The sequence below is a fragment of the Grampus griseus genome (genome assembly GCF_964374135.1).
Source record: "Grampus griseus genome assembly, chromosome: 12".
Taxonomy (NCBI): domain Eukaryota; kingdom Metazoa; phylum Chordata; class Mammalia; order Artiodactyla; family Delphinidae; genus Grampus; species Grampus griseus.
Genome location: NC_139006.1, coordinates 71,357,042 through 71,376,413, shown reverse-complemented (window position 1 = coordinate 71,376,413; position 19,372 = coordinate 71,357,042). Strand labels below are relative to the sequence as shown.

The 19,372-nt window shown below is 36.5% G+C and overlaps 1 protein-coding gene across 3 annotated transcripts in view; it reads right to left on the bottom strand.

Moving 5' to 3' along the window:
* The window catches only part of WDR7 (WD repeat domain 7), a 376,910-nt gene that overhangs the window by 338,522 nt on the left and 19,016 nt on the right, over positions 1–19,372 (bottom strand). For all 3 annotated transcript variants that reach the window (XM_082667902.1, XM_082667904.1, XM_082667903.1), the window contains exons 2-6: positions 16,917–17,088; positions 12,162–12,268; positions 10,516–10,594; positions 6,916–7,090; positions 354–430 (exon numbers count right to left, since the gene is read on the bottom strand). In XM_082667902.1, coding sequence (XP_082524028.1) covers positions 354–430; positions 6,916–7,090; positions 10,516–10,594; positions 12,162–12,268; positions 16,917–17,075 — 597 coding nt within the window. In that variant the 5' untranslated portion in view covers positions 17,076–17,088. The remainder of the gene's footprint in view (positions 1–353; positions 431–6,915; positions 7,091–10,515; positions 10,595–12,161; positions 12,269–16,916; positions 17,089–19,372) is intronic.

Genomic DNA, 19,372 nt, shown 5'->3' with positions numbered 1-19,372 from the left:
TTCTTTGTGGTCATTTGCTTTTTTTTTCCCCATCAAGCAAACTACCTTTTAACTTCAAATTTAAACAGAAGCAGTTGAGGAAAATCCTCTTCTGTGTTTCTCTACTTCAGATCCTGCACTGCATGTTTCTCTGTTTTGCATCCTTGATAAGGCAGATATCTATCTTCAAAAGGGAAAAAAAAAATTCACGTACAGAGAGAGCATACTAGGGGACTCTTCTATACTATGTCAATAAGACTATTGAAAAGAATAGCTTTTTCCTTCCTCTTTAAGTAAAAAAGAGAAGGGGCCTAAAATGTAAGACTCCATAAGAACAGAAACAGAGAACTGACTTCCAGCCTCATTTGTCTCACCTGCAGGCCACTTATTTCCGAGGTAACAATCCACACCTTCAAGATGCCCGTCACTGAGAGCGCCACCACAGTGTCCTCTACACCAAGAAGGAAGAAGCAGCCAGTTACAAGCACAACATGCTTTCTTTTTAAACAATAATATGGTTACAACAGTGACATGGACCATGGTTTGCTTTTTTTGTTGTTTTGTTTTCTTCCATCACCCTCCCTATCCCACTCCACCCCTCTAGGTGGTCACAAAGCACCGAGCTGATTTCCCTGTGCTATGCAGCTGCTTCCCCCTAGTTTTCTCAGGGTATATGCCCAGTAGTGGGATTGCTGGGTCGTATGGTAGTTCTATTTTTAGTTTTTTAAAGAACCTCCATACTGTTCTCCATAGTGGCTGTATCAATTCACATTCCCACCAACAGTACAAGAGGGTTCCCTTTTCTCCACCCTCTCCAGCATTTATTGTTTGCAGATTTTTTTGATGATGGCCATTCGGAGCGGTGTGAGATGATAACTCATTGTAGTTTTGATTTGCATTTCTCTAATGATTAGTGATATTGAGCATTCTTTCATGTGTTTGTTGGCAGTCTGTATATCTTCTTTGGAGAAATGTCTATTTAGGTCTTCTGCCCATTTTTGGATTGGGTTGTTTGTTTTTTTTTGATATTGAGCTGCATGAGTTGCTTGTATGTTTCAGAGATTAATCCTTTGTCCGTTGCTTCATTTGTAAATGTTTTCTCCCATTCTGAGGGTTGTCTTTTCGTCTTGTTTATGGTTTCCTTTGCTGTGCAAAAGCTTTTAAGTTTCATTAGGTCCCATTTGTTTATTTTTGTTTTTATTTCCATTTCTCTAGGAGGTGGGTCAAAAAGGATCTTGCTTTGATTTATGTCATAGAGTGTTCTGCCTATGTTTTCCTCTAAGAGTTTGATGGTGTCTGGCCTTACATTTAGGTCTTTAATCCATTTGGAGTTTATTTTTGTGTATGGCGTTAGGCAGTGTTCTAATTTCATTCTTTTACATGCAGCTTTTGAGTTTTCCCAGAACCACTTATTGAAGAGGCTGTCTTTTCTCCACTGTATATTCTTTTCTCCTTAATCAAAGGTAAGGTGACCATGTGTGCATGGGTTTATCTCTGGGCTTTCTATCCTGTTCCATTGATCTATACATCTATTTCTGTGCCAGTACCATACTGTCTTGATTACTGTATCTTTGTAGTATAGTCTAAAATCAGGGCGCCTGATTCCTCCAGCTCCGTTTTTCTCTCTCAAGATTGCTTTGGCTATTCGAGGTCTTTTGTGTTTCCATACAAATTGAGAAATTTTTTCTTGTAGTTCTGTGAAAAATGCCAGTGGTAGTTTGATAGGAATTGCATTGTATTTGTAGATTGCTTTGAGTAGTAGAGTCATTTTCACAATGTTGATTTCTCCAATCCAAGAACATGGTATATCTCTCCATCTATTTGTATCATCTTTAATTTCTTGCATCAGTGTCTTATAATTTTCTGCATACAGGTCTTTTGTCTCCTTAGGTAGGTTTATTCCTAGATATTTTATTCTTTTTGTTGCAATGGTAAATGGGAGTGTTTTCTTAATTTCACTTTCAGATTTTTCATCATTAGTGTATAGGTATGCCAGAGAATTCTGTGCATTAATTTTGTATCCTGCTACTTTACCAAATTCATTGATTAGCTCTAGTAGTTTTCTGGTAGCATCTTTAGGATTCTCTATGTATAGTATCATGTCATCTGCAAACAGTGAAAGCTTTACTTCTTCTTTTCTGATTTGGATTCCTTTTATTTCTTTTTCTTCTCTGAGTGCTGTGGCTGAAACTTCCAAAACTATGTTGAATAATAGTGGTGAGAGTGGGCAACCTTGTCTTGTTCCTGATCTTAGTGGAAATGCTTTCAGTTTTTCACCATTGAGGACGATGTTGGCTGTGGGTTTGTCATATATGGCCTTTATTGTGTTGAGGAAAGTTCCCTCTATGCCTACTTTCTGCAGGGTTTTTATCATAAATGGGTGTTGAATTTTGTCGAAAGCTGTCTCTGCATCTATTGAGATGATCATATGGTTTTTCTCCTTCAATTTGTTAAAATGGTGTATCACGTTGACTGATGTGCATATATTGAAGAAGCCTTGCATTCCTGGGATAAACCCCACTTAATCATAGTGTATGATTCTTTTAATGTGCTGTGGAGTCTGTTTGCTAGTACTTTGTTGAGGATTTTTGCATCTCTGTTCATCAGTGATATGGGCCAGTAGTTTTCTTTCTTTGTGACATCTTTGTCTGGTTTTGGTATCAGAGTGATGGTGGCCTCGTAGAATGAGTTTGGGAGTGTTCCTCCCCCTGTTATATTTTGGAAGAGTTTGAGAAGGGTAAGTGTTAGCTCTTCTCTAAATGTTTGATAGAATTCGCCTGTGAAGCCATCTGGTCCTGGGCTTTTGTTTGTTGGAAGATTTTTAATCACACTTTCAATTTCAGTGCTTGTGATTGGTCTATTCATATTTTCTATTTCTTCCTGGTTCAGTCTCGGAAGGTTTTGCATTTCTAAGAATTTGTCCATTTGTTCCAAGTTGTCCATTTTATTGGCATATAGTTGCTTATAGTGATCTCTCATGATATTTTGTATTTCTGCAGTGTCAGTTGTTACTTCTCCTTTTTCATTTCTAATTCTATTGATTTGAGTCTTCTCCATTTTTTTCTTGATAAGTCTGGCTAATGGTTTACCAATTTTGTTTATCTTCTCAAAGAACCAGCTTTTAGTTTTATTGATCTTTGCTATCATTTCCTTCATTTCTTTTTCATTTATCTCTGATCTCATCTTTATGATTTCTTTCCTTCTGCTAACTTTGGGGTTTTTTTTTTTTCTTCTTTCTCTAATTGCTTTAGGTGTAAGGTTAGATTGTTTATTTGAGATATTTCTTGTTTCTTAAGGTAGGATTGTATTGCTATAAACTTCCCTCTTAGAACTGCTTTTGCTGCATCCCATAGGTTGTTGTGCTTTCATTGTCATTTGTTTCTAGGTTTTTTTGATTTCCTCTTTGATTTCTTCAGTGATCTCTTGCTCATTAAGTAGTGTGCTGTTTAGCCTCCATGTGTTTGTATTTCGTACAGAGTTTTTCCTGTAATTGATATCTAGTCTCATAGCGTTGTGGTCAGGAAAGATACTTGATACGATTTCAATTTTCTTAAATTTACCAAGGCTTGATCTGTGACCCAAGATATAATCTATCCTGGAGAATGTTCCACGAGCACTTGAGAAGAATGTGTATTTTGTTGTTTTTGGATGGAATGTCCTATAAATATTAATTAAGTCCATCTTGTTTAATGTATCATTTAAAGCTTGTGGTTCCTTATTTATTTTCATTTTGGATGATCTGTCCATTGGTGAAAGTGGGGTGTTAAGGATGATCTGTCCATTGGTGAAAGTGGGGTGTTAAAGTCCCCTACTATGACTGTGTTACTGTTGATTTCCCCTTTTATGGCTGTTAGTATTTGCCTTATGTATTGAGGTGCTCCTATGGTGGGTGCATAAATATTTACAATTGCTACATCTTCTTCTTGGATGGATCCCTTGATCATTATGTAGTGTCCTTCTTTGTCTCTTGTAATAGTCTTTGTTTTAAAGTCTATTTTGTTTGATACAGGAATTGCTACTCCAGGTTTCTTTTGATTTCCGTTTGCATGGAGTATCTTTTTCCATCCCCTCACTTTCAGTCTGTATGTGTCCCTAGGTTTGAAGTGGATCTCTTGTAGACAGCATATATACAGGTCTTGTTTTTGTATCCATTCAGCCAATCTATGTCTTTTGGTGGGAGCATTTAATCCATTTACATTTAGGGTAATTATCAATATGTATGTTCCTATTACCATTTTCTTAATTGTTTTGGGTTTATTATTGTAGGTCTTTTCCTTCTCTTGTGTTTCCTGCCTAAAGAAGTTCCTTTAGCATTTGTTGTAAAGCTGGTTTGGTGGGGCTGAATTCTCTTAGCTTTTGCTTGTCTGTAAAGGTTTTAATTTCTCTGTCAAATCTGAATGAGATCCTTGCTGGGTAGAGTAATCCTGGTTGTAGTTTCTTCTCCTTCATCACTTTAAATATGTCCTGCCACTCCCTTCTGGTTTGCAGAGTTTCTGCTGAAAGGTCAGCTGTTAACCTTATGGGGATTCCCTTGTGTGGTTTGCTTTAATGAAATTAAATAATAGCATGTTTTACAATTAGCATGAAAACCTAATTCTATATTTTAAGAAATAACGGAGAACTGATTTCAAAACAGGTTAATGAAGATGATCAAAAATTTGGAGTTCAAGGAAAAGTTTTTTTTAGCTGCTTCATTTATTTCTAACTTACAAGTTTTAATAATTTCAAGTGTTCTTGATTACTATGCTAAAAAATTACTTTTTAAAAAAAAATTTAAGAATTTAATAAACTAAAAATCAAACACACAACTTTTATTCTTCAAAGTTCACTTTTATTTATTCGTCATGGGGGAGCACAGTCACTTTCTTTCTTCAGGGCACACATTTCCCCTTTCCCCACCTCCCTTGCCCGCCATTTTATTGCACACCACACCCTCCATAGGCCATGATCAAGAGAAAGACATGACATAAAACCCAAATTCATCAGCTTCGGGTGAGGGAGCAGTCACAGCACGACAGTAATATTCGTGAACTCCGAGAGGAGGGGCATTAGATAGCAGTCTAATGCAGGCTCCAGAGTGAGCGAGTATGCGTTAAAATCACATTTTCTTCACTAATTAACCAACGAGCTGTGCATAACTTAACTAACCTATCCTAAATTCAATCTGCTTATCTGTAAGCAAATGTAAATGAATAAAGTAATGACAGTACCTACGTTAATGGTCTGTTATGAGAATTAAGACACACCACAGGTATAGCCCTCAACACATCAATAAAAATAAGTTATTACTGTTATTTAAAAAATAGTGTTTGCTACATTTCAGTATAAACTTTATTTGTACTGCCTGGCTCCATAGGCAAGGTAAAGCACTGAAATGCACTGATTACAATTCCACAATCTCTGTACGAAGAAGCTAGAACAACTACTCACAAGTCTGTCAATTACTGTAAAAGTGCAACATACCAATATATCTAAAATTCTCAAATATCTACACACTAGAATAGGGTAAAGCAGATTAAAAATTGTGTATGTTAGCAACATTATAAACTGACAACACTTAGAAATGCATGCACAGCACAAAATTTTCCATTAAAGTTACATTCTATCCTATTCAGACCAGTGTGTACATGTATATTTCACATGTGGATATTTCCCACACATACCTAGGTAATGCTTTTTGTACCTATGTACAAACTATTTTTAGAGACTTCATCTAATCTGGGCAGCCTTCCTACTTGCCCTCAAAGCCCCTTCACTGCCTTCACTAATTCTAGCCTCTGTGCTATTTCTCTATCTCATCACATTTCACACCCTGAACTGCCATTTGTTTATATATCATCCTCCCTTACTAGAATTTGAGTCCTTTCAGTAGTTCAATCCTTCGTGCCTAGAAGGCAGTAGGCACTCAATAAATATCTGCTGAATGGCTGTTGAATAAAAAGCTATGTGCTGATTTCCAACCATAAGAGATAATAAAGGAAATCTCCCATGAAACTGAAGGCAGTTCACCAATGGAGGTGGTGTAACACAGTGGTAAAGTAACTGCTCTGGGGTCCATCTGGGCACCAGTAAGCCACAGACTTGCTCTGTGATCTTAAGTAAAGACTCCACCATGCTACACTTCACCCATCTCCTCACCCACACATCCTAAGACAACTGTACCTATCCCACTGGGTGCTGTGAGAACTGTTACCACATGTAAACACTCAGCATGCGCCCGATACTGTGAGCACTCAGTAAATGAAGTCTCACGGCGGTGGCAGTGGTGCTAATTACAGGTCAGCCTTTACAGAAGAGCACACAACTATGAGGCATTTGGGAGGAAAAAAATGCTCCAAAAGAGACATATAGGAATATACATGTTCAGTATTAATTACTGTTCTTGTCCTGAACAATTTTACTTTCGTTCTCACAATTGTTACTGAAAGGTTTCAACGGAAATGAAGAAAACATACTTGTATTTGTCTGAGCATCAACTACACACCAAGCACTTACCAGGACCTTTCATTAAATTTAATTGTGTGTAATCCCCTCCATTTTCATCATCTCCACAAAAAATGGAAACACTTCCTATGCCTCTTCAGCAAGTGACAAAACCGGGCCCAAGAAATACACAGATAAACTACAGTTCCTCCCACCATACCTCCAAGGGGTTAAGACATTCTTCTTCCACTTCAGAAAATCACTGACACACTCTAAGACAGCCATAAACTAGTGATCTATTCCATGGAATGGAGATAATGTAACACTTTAAATCTTAATTCAGACTTAAATCAGACTCCTTTATGAAAGTAGAGACAGACCATAAATCATGAGAGAAGTCATTTCTTAAACCTAAGAATATAACAAAGTATATTAACATGTGACACATCATACAACTCTACAGTAAACTAACCATTCAGTCATAGTGTAGAAACTCCTAAAGGGCACACTGACCTTGTGTTCGATGGGATCGAATAATACTCATGGAGCTAATCCAATCTGGAGAGATCTTTGATACTAAGGAGTACAACACCTCAAGGCTGGTGGCATCCACCACGAGGATTTCAGGATAATGGCCATGGCACAGAAGCCTTCCTTCTCTCTGATTTCCAACAGAGAACTGGTAGAACTAAAAGGAAGAAGATTTTTAAATGTTCTTTACTTGAGATACTTGATTCACATGGATTCACCAAGCTTATTATGATGCTCAATTTCTCCAGTAATATTTCCAGACATGTACTATATGGTATATATTACATGCGTCTACATATACACAGGTCTACACATGTGCAGACATCAAGTTACATTAATATTTCAAAATATCTAACAAAATTATTTTCTTCCTAATATCTTATCTTCCTTTTTGAACTATTTTGGAGCAGAATTCATGATAATTCTTTTTTGTCCTCCTGTAGCACCTAAAACAGAGTTGTTGAATGAATTAATAAAACACCTGAATAAAATCAGCTTCACAAATCAAAGCAAAAGTGTAGCCCATGTGGGTCACAAAAATAATATGAGTTCGAGATGAATGAGAATCAGTGAGTATAGGTTTATAATTACTAGTTATGACCAAATAAAATTTAGAAGCAAGGATGATTCTGTTCAAATATTCTCTGAAGTAAATTCTGAGTAATCTAAGTGTGTTATTTTAGATTAGAGTGTGAAACAACCATTATAAACCATTCTCATAGAGCACATTTATACTTTGTGGAAGAAAAATAGAGGAAGAACCAGTACAATGGTGTTACTCATGCCAAGGATAAAAGGATAAGATGAGTTTCCATCAAGCAAAGAGCAGAGAAAGAATGACTCTAAGACCAACAACTTATCAAAGGTTCTGAATTCTCTTAGCCTCAAAAAAAACAAAAAAAAGTGACTCTCTTAGTGGAATGATTCTCCTAGAGGATTTTTAGAAAGCAGACTACTACTTTCCAAGGGATTGGACCTTATATAAATCACATGAGGGCAAGCTAGACACCGCACAAGGGGCAATGCTGTAACCACTCCACAACTGGGGAGATAAGTAAGAAACCCAGGTCCAGCCTGCTCCCACACTCATCCACCCACTGCTCAGAGCTCAACGTTGCATGTGAAGGAAGACAATCTTTTCTCAACTATGAAGTCCCCTGCACAAGGAGCACAACTTCTTAAACATGAGCACTGAGCATGGAGCACATTAACTAAGTGCAAGGTAGCACCACTAAACCCCAGAGAGGGGTCTAATAAAATGTAGACTATCATAGGAGGGACCTCTAGATCTCAGGTTGATCCATAACACACGATCTGGGCTCCCAGGGATTGCCAGGCTCTCGCATGCATATAATAATGTGACCATAGGTAGCCTTGACCCACAGAAGGGGAGGATGTGTGAAGGAGAAAGGGATGGGTGCATGTAAGCAAACTTTGTCAGCGCTCACTCAGCACCAGCCAGGAAAGCCACGTGCACCGCAGTCACTAGAGAAGAGCTCTGTCCTGAGGGCAGGGATATTTTATTAGATATGCCTGACTAAATGCCTCTCACTTTTGCTTGAAAGTTATATTCTCAAACCATCTTCCGGATGCTGATTTAGCTTCCAAGACACTTTGATACGGGCAAGAAAGGTGCCCCAATGGAGAAACAGGTTTTCCAAATATTAAAAAGGGACACCCCCACATGATAATTTAATAAGCTAGCACTTCCTTATGATTTCAGTAAGTGCCAATGCCATCAAGGTTCATCATTTCTACATATATAAGAACAACCTGGGGACTTCCCTGGTGGCACAGTGGTTAAGAATCTGCCTGCCGATGCAGGGGACACAGGTTCAAGTCCTGGTCCAGGAACATCCCACATGCCACGGAGCAACTAAGCCCGTGCGCCACAACTACTGAGCCTGCGCTCTAGAGCCCACGAGCCACAGCTACTGAGCCCACGTGCCTAGAGCCTGTGCTCTGCAACAAGAGAAGCCACTGCCATGAGAAGCCCGCGCACTGGAACGAAGAGTAGCCCCCGCTCGCCGCAACTAGAGAAAACCCGCGCACAGCAATGAAGACCCAACGCAGCCAAAATGAAATAAATAAACAAATTTTTTTTAAAAAAAACCTGCTTCTGAACCTGAGAGGGTGAGGATCACCCAGGAAACACCTGTCACACACATTAGTAAATGCCAGAAAGCATCTTCTACTTAGAGATGGCTGCCAATCTAAATACAGAAGGCCTAATACAGGATCCGATAAATAGCAGGCACTGAAAATATATTGAATAAAGATAATTTTTCCTAAAATATAAACCGAAAGTGTTTAAATCATAAAGTTATACAACAGTTAAAATATTTATATCCAATGAGTTTGATACTTATGTATAATTTTCCAATTAAATTATTTATAAAGTCAATGAATCTAAATGATTTTATTATCCCTTTTCTCTTTATAAATCTTGATGATTCTTCATATGATAAAAAATAAATACTACAGGCCCTTTAAATAAAAAGTATATGCCGTAACAGCATTGAAGAAGCAATTTTTAAAAGGACTTTGCCAGGGTAATAAGTAGTCACCAAAGATTTATATCACACTAACCATCTGTGAAAATTTTCCTTTGCTTGTCTAACTTGTGTTAGCACAGAAGGTCTTCTTTCTCAACAAATGATTTTACTTGTTTTAAGGGAGGCAGTATGATGTAACAGAAAGAACAGTCCCTAGAGTCAGATAAAGCTGGTTTGGCATCCTAGTGCCAGGAATGACTCACTGTGAGACTGGGGCAAGTCATTTAATCACTCCGGCTATCAGCTTCTTTATACATAAAAGGATATACTCTTACCTAATTTGTAAGGATGTGGGGAGGCCTAAATGAGAAACCATACAAGAAACATCTATATAATATTTGCTATAAATGTGAGTTCTCTTCTCTTCCCTCTTCTTCCCCGTTGAGAACATAAATCACATTTTTCTATATACATTGTAATTTCCCAACACTCAACACAGTAAATGATGAGTAATTTGAAGCACAAAGAATTTGACAGTTATGAAAGAATAAGGAAGAATACCAGGAATGTAAGTGAGAAGCTATAAATTCCTGTGCAAATTCCTGTGTCAGCCAGTCATATGAAATGGTCCTTTCTTTTACAGAGTTGTGAAGTCAAAACACGAACTCAAGAACCAACTGCACAAGCAAGGAAAAGGGTATCATCCCCAAAATGGACTGTGTCAATCATGAGTGGAATTACCAAGGCTTTAGCAAGAGAGAATTCCATTATTTAGGATCTAGAACACTTACCCAACCAGTAAAAGGTCTCTCACCTGGGTAACCAGGATAGAGAGAGCAGAAGCAGCAGTGACAATGGCTTACGTTACATCTTTCAACATTAGTCTCCTCGTCTTTGTTTTCCTCCCCCACTACACTGTCTTATGAAAAATACTTTTACTACTCTAATTCTAGTCTTCCTGTCCTATTACCCATCCCCACCCACTTCTCATATAAAAATATAGACTCAATGTTTAAAAAACATTTTTTCAATTGTACACCTATAATAAATTGTGCTGACTTGGCCAGTTACAGAAATTGATACTAACCTGTATGCCAGTATGTGTGCAAGCTAATTTTGTAAATTCAATACATCTGCCATCATTCACGTCCCAGAGGCACATCTCTCTATAAAATAAGATAACAGCTGACTTTAAATCTGAGTTTTGGAAGCACTGTTCAACTTTGTCACAGTGGTTGAAAATTAATCTTCCATTAAAACTGACATATTTCTGAAAAAGTATTGATAGTATATAGTCATTATTGCTGTTCATCAAAAATTCGGGTCCTCCCACCCACCGTCCTAAACTCCCCTCCAACCTAACCACCCCCACCTTGATCCACATTCTTTCTGGGCACCTGGGAGGACTACACCTCCTGGCTCCCTTTTAGTTGGTGGAGTCTTCTGAGTAGTTCTGAACAGAACTGATATGAGACCCTCCAGAACTCTCCTCCTCTGCCTCTATACCAGATAGCGGCGGCTCCTTCACCCTCAGCCTCAAAGCAAGGAGAATTATGAAGCAGAGCACAGCCCTAAGTGATATATGAAGGGCAAGTGGCAAAAACTAGGAATAAACTTTTAATTTAAACCACAGCAATTTTCCATCGGTTATCAACCTACTAGAAAACTTAGCACTGCAAAAAGCAAAACTTAAGGTCAACTGAATTCCAAATCTTTGCAAATTAAATATAATATTCCAGTTTTAATTCCATATTTATTGCAGAAGTTTTATTGCATGCATACCAAAAGAAAAAAGCTTTATCTCACACTAAAGATACAACATTTGAAATTAGAAATGTCAATATGCCTTGTATTTTAAAGAAATAAATTTAAGATTTATTTAACAGAAGACAACATTAATAAAATGTAATGATCCTGATATTAGGGTATTCTTTAAGATGTCTTTTCCTATATCTCATATGGTATAAATTTTTCAAAGGAAATTCACCCGATCTATTTAGAATATTCACTCTAATATGAATTATCCTTTAATTGGCCAAAAGGTACTATATTTTCACCTGCTGCTGCCTTTCAGTTATACAAGGTTCTTTTCAAATTCATAAATTATGAGGAGTAGAAGGGACAAGTTCTTAAATAATTCTCTTCCAGTTCCCCAACTCCCTTCAATAACATATTGTGTAAATATACAATTTTCTAAACACTCTAAAAGTTTTTTCTTTTAATTCCCCACACTCTAGACCCTACAAATACTGTTCAATGACTTACGTCTCTAAAAGCAAGCTCTATTCTGAGCCTTAGGAATACATGTAGCCATATTAGTGCATTAATGTACATCAATATAACTGTTTAAACTTTTGCGTGGCTTCGTCTTCCAAATTTATGCTAGCCTAGCATCACTGAGGTTTTTTAAAACTCTCAGAGTTGTCGGCCAATTCAGCAAAAATGCCTTGGGGATTAATGATCATTCTTTAAATTTTATGGTATTCTGAGTTTCTCAAAAGCAAGGCAAAAACATAATCATAAATTACAATAAAATACAAAGTATTATAAAAATCATTAATAAAGATAAAATTCATTTTGAAAACCATATTTCAAATATCTTTATGTTGAAACAACTGAGGCATTTATTTAAAAGACACCCCAAAAGAAAAACAAAAATTCCTACTTACTAATACAGTGGTACTATTTGCAGTACAGACTTATGAGGAGAAAAGTGAATATGAAAATACTTACCCACTCTCAGATGCGCTCACGATATACTGTTTGTCACTAGAAGCACAAGCTTTAGATAAACAGGTGATTGAAGCTGTGTGACCAAACAACAGTGCTCGAGGATTAACCTAGAAATACACAAATATGTTGATATTAGTACCAAATTTTTTAAGTAATCATTTTTAGGAATCCTGTTAAATATTCAGTACAATATATAGATACAGATTTGAGAAGAACTGCTCAGAACATCAAAAACTAAGAGCTGCAAAACACTGACGCCCACCAATTTAATGCGCACAATCATCCCACCACGTAGTTCTAAAGTCAAAAGTGGAAAACCAAGAGGTGATATTACTTGCCCAGTATCACGCAGAGAATGATGGAACCAGGATTTAAAGCAGGGCAGCGTTTAGCACTAAGCTCCAATACACTGAGAAATCAGGTTAAGAATGTGTATTAGTATATAAAATAATTTAACCTCACCTATTTTTAAAATAATACTTTGCATGATTTGAAAGTACATTTAGAGTCTCTAGACTGACATCCCCAAACACAAAAAATAGAGAATAGGTACCCTACCAAAAGCTGATATCAATGTTGACTATCAGGAACCAGACTGACCTTCACAGACTAATGATTTAGTGCCACAGTGCCTTATGAAAGGACGGCTTAATACCCACTATTCTAAAATAGTCTAGCAATCAGCCCCCAAATTCATCTACTCTGTACCAAACTGCAAGCTATCATTTCAGGTTACTTCAAGGCCTTACGTAATTTCAGGATATCTTTCTTAAACATTTAATACATACAAATAATATTTGTAACACGTGTACAAGACATAAAAAAAATACATAACCACATACTCAATACCCAGTTTAAAAAAACGGAATATGATTAATACCTTTAAAGCCCCTTTCATGATATCCATTTTGCAAAGAATCAAAATCACTTTAGCCTTATTTTGCATAATTATAATTAAAAGAAAAATACAATCATTGTTTATGGTTAGAACAGGCCTAGAATGTTTTCTCATACATCCAAAATTTTCTCAGACATCCAACCCCATTTCTATACAGAGACTCTGTGTTCCTCCACTGGGGGAAAAAAAAAAATGCTCTTGGTCAATTCTTTAATTTCTCCCAAGAAAATCAAATTTACCAATTGTTAGTTTTATTTTCAATGTACATGGCTTTGCTAGAAAATCCCATTTTCAGTCATAATAGAGTAACTAGAACTGACTGTATTCCCACCAAAATCTAGAAAAATGAACAAAAATAATTGAATGAAGTATAAAAATCACATAATCATCTCAATAGAGGCAATAAAAGCATTTGACAAAACTCAATATCCTTTCATGATTAAAAACTCTCAACAAATTGGGTATAGAAGGAATGTACCCCAACATAATAAAGGCCATATACAACAAGCCCACAGATAATATCATATTCAACAGTAAAAAGCTAACAGCCTTTTCTCTAAGATCAAGAACAAGACAAAGATAGCTACTCTTGACATTTCTAATCAACATAATACTGGAAGTCTTAGCCAGAGCAATTGGGCAAAAAACTAAACAAACAAAGCATCCAAATTGAAAAGGAAGAAGTAAAATTGTCTCTGTTGTAGGTGACATGATCTTATATGTAGAAAATCCTAAAGACTCCAACCAAAAGACTGTTAGAACTAATGGACAAATTCAGAAAAGTTGCATGATACAAAATAAACATACAAAAATCAGTTGTTTCTATAACAACAAGGTATCTGACAGAGAAATTAAGAAAGCAATCCCACTTACAATAGCATCAAAAAGAATAAATTACTTAGAAATAAATTTAACCAAGGAGGTGAAACACCTGTATTCTGAAAATTATAAGACACTAATGAAAGAAGTGGAAGAAGAAATAAATAACGTGGGAAAGATGTCCCACGTTCTTGGGTTGGAAGAATTAATGTTATTAAAAGGTCCATACCACCCAAAGCAATCTACAGAGTGAATGCAATCCTACCAAAATTCCAACGGTGTTTTTCAGAAATAGAAACATAGAAAAACCATGATAAAATTTGTGTGGAACCATAAAAGACACCAAATAGCCAAAGCAATTTTGAGAAAGAACAAAGTTGGAGGCTTCACACAGTAAGTATTAATATAACTGGAGGAAAAATAAAAATATGGCATATTGTTACATTTATACCTTTTATCTATATCTCACCATATCCCATAAAAATTTATGTCGTAGTTATTAACTAATAAACATTTCACACATAATCAGTACAAAGATCATCTGTTCAACATATTCAAAAAACCATCCATCATCAAAGACCACAGTTCAAAAGTGACAGTTATCAGTGGCAAGGTGTGATGTTTAGAATAAAATGATGTGATGTGTCAGTTCTTAAGAGTAAACACTAACATCAATGTTCCAATCTGGAACTTTGAGGCTACTAGTTCTATAGTCAGCCAACAATCAGCACTCCTTTTGTTTCCCCCTTTAGCAATTTTTTCTTTCTACTACCTGAGATGCTACAATTACATTCATTAACTAAATCCTTACCATGTACAAGCACTGTGATAACTGCTTAATACACATTCCTTCATAGAATCCTTACCACAACCTTGTGTAGTTGATCCTATTTGAAAAATGGCAAGACCTAGACATCAAATGGTTAAAAACTGCCAAAAGTCACACAGCTAGACACTACAGGAGCCAAGAATGAAGCCAACTTCACCCACCTGCAACATCTGAGCTCTTACCACAATGTTTCACTTCGTTCATTAATGCCATGTATTATACTATTCTTTGCAATTATAGTTTAATTCTCTGCAATTACAGCTTTATAGGTAGTCGAAGCATTAAAACACTATACTGTAGACAATACCTGCATTAACAGGTTCCCTCCTTTACTCTTATCACCATCTGTCTAGGTACTCACTAAACTACTGCTTCTGCAATATCTCTCAGATATTTTATTGCCACCATGTTAGGCCAGGCTGCCCTTTTCCACAGGTAAAAGGAGACCAAGATATGCATGGCAAAAGTTCTAGCTACAGTTCTGAATCCTTTCCTAACAAAAGAAGGGAAGACACCATGACCTCAAGAGAAGGTATTTTGTGCCCTCCCCACTCTGTATGTTATATGACTTATTGGTCCTTCATAGGCATAAATGACTGCTATAAAGTACATTAAGAAGGCCCTCTATATGAATCAAAAGACAATAACCAAGCCACTTTTTATTCAGCCTTCTTTTCCCCTGGGTAAACAGTCCAATTCTCTTAGTATCTTTCAAAGGATGTATTTCTCTCCTAGTCAGTCTCCTCTCCCCCTTTAATCCCTCTTACTTGAATTTAAATAAATATAACATTCTAGTGAAATCCATGCAAAAAATTCAGTAAAAGAATGGTTTCTAAGATCTTACAAGTAAATCTTATTGCTTCAAATAACTCCAATAAAATGTGGTGGGCTTTTGTTCTCCTCATCACTACACTGCTGATTCCTATTTAGTTTGCTATCAATCCTGAAGGCATATCACGTTCTACAACACTCATTTCCAGTCACTTTCCAAACTGTAACCCTAGCCTTGACATGTCATCCAAGTGTGTGGATCATTTTTTCAGTTCTAGCAATTCCATGCCTAGGTGAATACCTAAGAGCAACAAAAACATATGTCCACACAAAAACTCACACACAAATGTTCAAAGCAGCATTATTCACTATGGTCAAAAGTAAAAACAACCCAAATGCCCATCAACTGATCAACAGACAAATAAAATGCAGTATACCTATACAATGGAATATCATTTGGCCATTAAAAGAAATGAAATATTGATACATGCTACAACATGGATGAACCTTGAAAATATTATGCTAAGTGAAAAAAGCCAATCACAGAAGATCACATACTAAATGATTCTATTTACATAAAGTGTCCAGAATAGGCAGATCTATAGAGACAGGAAATAGATTTGTGGTTGCCCAGGGGACATGGGGGTATATTGGGCGTAACTGCTACAAAGTACAAGGTTTGCTTCCAAGGTGATGAAAATGTTCTAAAATTGACTGTGGTAATGGCTGCACAACTCTGTGAACAGAGTAAAAAAACATTAAATTGTACACTTTAAAGAGTATATTGTATGGCGTGTAAATTTTATCTCAATAAGGCTGTTAAAAAAAATGTTTAGTTAAAAAAATCAACTTTCTTGCCTCTACATTCCATGCCAGCTACCGCCCCATTTTCTCTGTTCCCCCTTACAGAAAAATTCCTGGGGAGAGTTGTCAGAGATTGGAGGTTAAAATATGGAAAAAGACAGTCTCTCCACAGAGAGCCAGCGCCCAGAAGCAGAGCACACTGAGCATTCCACACCAGGAAAGGATGGCAAAAAATACACAGCGACTTTTAAAATAAATATGACAAAATTTACAAACAGTTTTACAAAAAGTTTTGCTCTCTTCAAGACATTGACCTTAGAAGGTATAAATGCTCAAAATTGTTTTTTAATATCTTTTTTGGAAACCTCCTTCAATATGGTTAGAAATTTTCTGAAAAATGTTAAATGTAACATATTAAGCCAGGTAGGATAGATATTATAATTGAAAATCAAGCCAAAAGCCAGCAGAAGTCAACTCTGATGAATCATGTAAATAATCATTCTGAATACCAATTTTAGTCAAAATATATCTCACAGAAGATATATTATGAGGTCAAATTATTCTGGAACTGTGTTATTTTTTGTTAAGTAGTTTATTGTATGTGAAAAGTACAATAGGCACTTCAAACACTCACTTCCAAGTCTACTGAAAGATCCCAGAGACATATTTGCCCATCATGGCATCCAGTCACGATCGTGGCCCCATCATCTGTTAAAAGTACTGCTGAGATGCAGTGGGTTGGTGCTTTGCGACCCCAAAGAACAATGGGTAGAACAAGGCTGTTTCCTGCCATTGTGCTTTCAAACCTGGAAATGTTATAAGAATAATGTCAAATGTTATATTTCCTTCTAAAACATATTACACATTTTTCTTATGAAGCCAACTTGAACCTCCTAAGTGCCAAGAATTCCTCTAAACATTATATATATAAATAAAACAGACACATACATAAAAGTATATAAAATCTAATTAAAATCTCAATTAATCCCCACAACAAATCACACGGTAAGTACTATTAGCACTCTTCTTTCACATGTAAAGACAGTGAGTCATAAAGAGTTGCAAAGTGTAAATGGAAGAAATGGAGCCCCAGTCAAGACCCAGGCAGCCTGACTTAGAACCCGGGGTCTTACTCACCCTGCTACGCTACCAAGGCAAGTGAGGTCTCCAAATCTTGTTAAGTCTCCAAACCAATAATAGTTAGCAATGTCCAAGAAAAACTGAGAGTTTTTGACAGTGTCCTAAACATTAAAAAGAATATTGCCCACTGAGAAACTCATTCACCATATTTAGTACAAACCTATTATGTCTCAAAGTCACAAATGTCTTTTATTCTAAACTCTGAAACCTGAGGGATAAAGAACTTTAAACTCATTTCTGAATAATAAAAATTTAGTTCTGGTAAAGGCGTTTAAATTTGAGATGACAAAATTAAGATCTAGTTAGTGAAACGACTAGATTTAGGTGTTACAAACTGTGTGATTAAAGACTTAAATACTAGTTCAGAGAAGTTCAAGAGACATGAAAACTGGCATAATCAGAGAGGGCTCCATATAAGACAGAGACTCTGCCAGACTTTATGAGACACTAGGAGTCACTCATAGGCTTGGTTTCTACGTGGCAACAAAAGATATACATACAATGTAGACTCTTTAGAACGCTAAGATTGTCCTAAGAAATTTTCAGAGACACTTAAAGGAGTAACCACTTTCTATGAAAGAAACTAGTTTAATACCCATGGTCCTACTGCTGGTTGCTTTTAGCAAAAGTCTTTTCTTTAATCCACTACTTACACTCTTTAAACAAATAAATAAAACTAAAACTAAAATCCCTTTCCCTGGAAAGAAAATTAGGCAAGTAAAACATTATGAATGATGTTTACCAAACGCAGTCTATGTATATTACATCTTTTATTTTTTGTTAGAATTCATGGCTTTCATCAATTTGCCTCCCCCAAAACTTCATCTGTTTGCTACAGGTAAAAGTTGTTTGCTACAACTTGGGAAAAATTCCAAGTTCCCTTCCTATTTATAAAACCATTTATGTATCATGTTCAGCAGTTCATAGACTACTATGACATTAACAATTCTTTCCATATTCCTATTTAATATCAGAAAATGAAACAAAGCACTGAGCCAACTTTAACAAATTTGGTACAGCATGTTCCTGGCTGAATAACATATCCAACAGTGACTTTCTCAAAAAGAGAATCTGGAAGGAGTTCATTCTTCCATGGTGACAGCATTCATTTTTAAGCTATATCACCAAAGATTTCTCTCAATTAAATAAGCTCACAGCATCTAACACAATATGGTGAGATCTGGAAAGAATATTTATCTCGATATTTGAGCACTCGTATTCGATGCATATGCCTAGCTCGAAGAGAATGCAAATACACAGATTCAGCACTAAGGAATATGTGTGTGACAGGGAGACGTGTCTGTTCTGATGTAACAGGAAAGAAATTTCTGGTATTCAAGTGACAAGGAGCTCAAGGAAACCTGGAAGAAGAATACATTTCATAGCTCTTAAAACAAGTGAAAATAATCGCCCATAACATGATAAAGGTATTGGAAAACACAAGAAGACACATCCATCTCTAACTCAGCTTCTCCAGAAACTAAAACAAATCCACATTCTAACGAAAATCAGGAACTGACAGTCAATCAGAATCTGAGAAGAATTCTCATTAAGGGCAATTAACAATCTTCATAAGGGAATACATTGTGTTAGTTTCCTAAAAACTGCCCTGACCACAAACTGAGTGGCTTAAAAAACAGAATTTGTTGTCTCATAGCTCTTGAGCTAGAAGTCTGAAAGTAGGTGGTGTCACAGTTAGTTCCTTTTGAGGGTTGTGAAGGGAAAGATCTGATCCACGCCTCTCTCCTTGGCTGGTAGAAGGCCAACTTCATGCTCACATGGTGTTCTCCTACGTACACGTCTCTCCCTTTTTTTATAAGGACACAGTCATGTTGGGTTAGGGCCCACCCCGATGACCTCATTTAACTTGATTACCTTTATAAAGACTTCCAAATAAGGGCACATTCTCAGGTACTAGAGGTTAAGACTTCAACATACGAATTTTAGGGG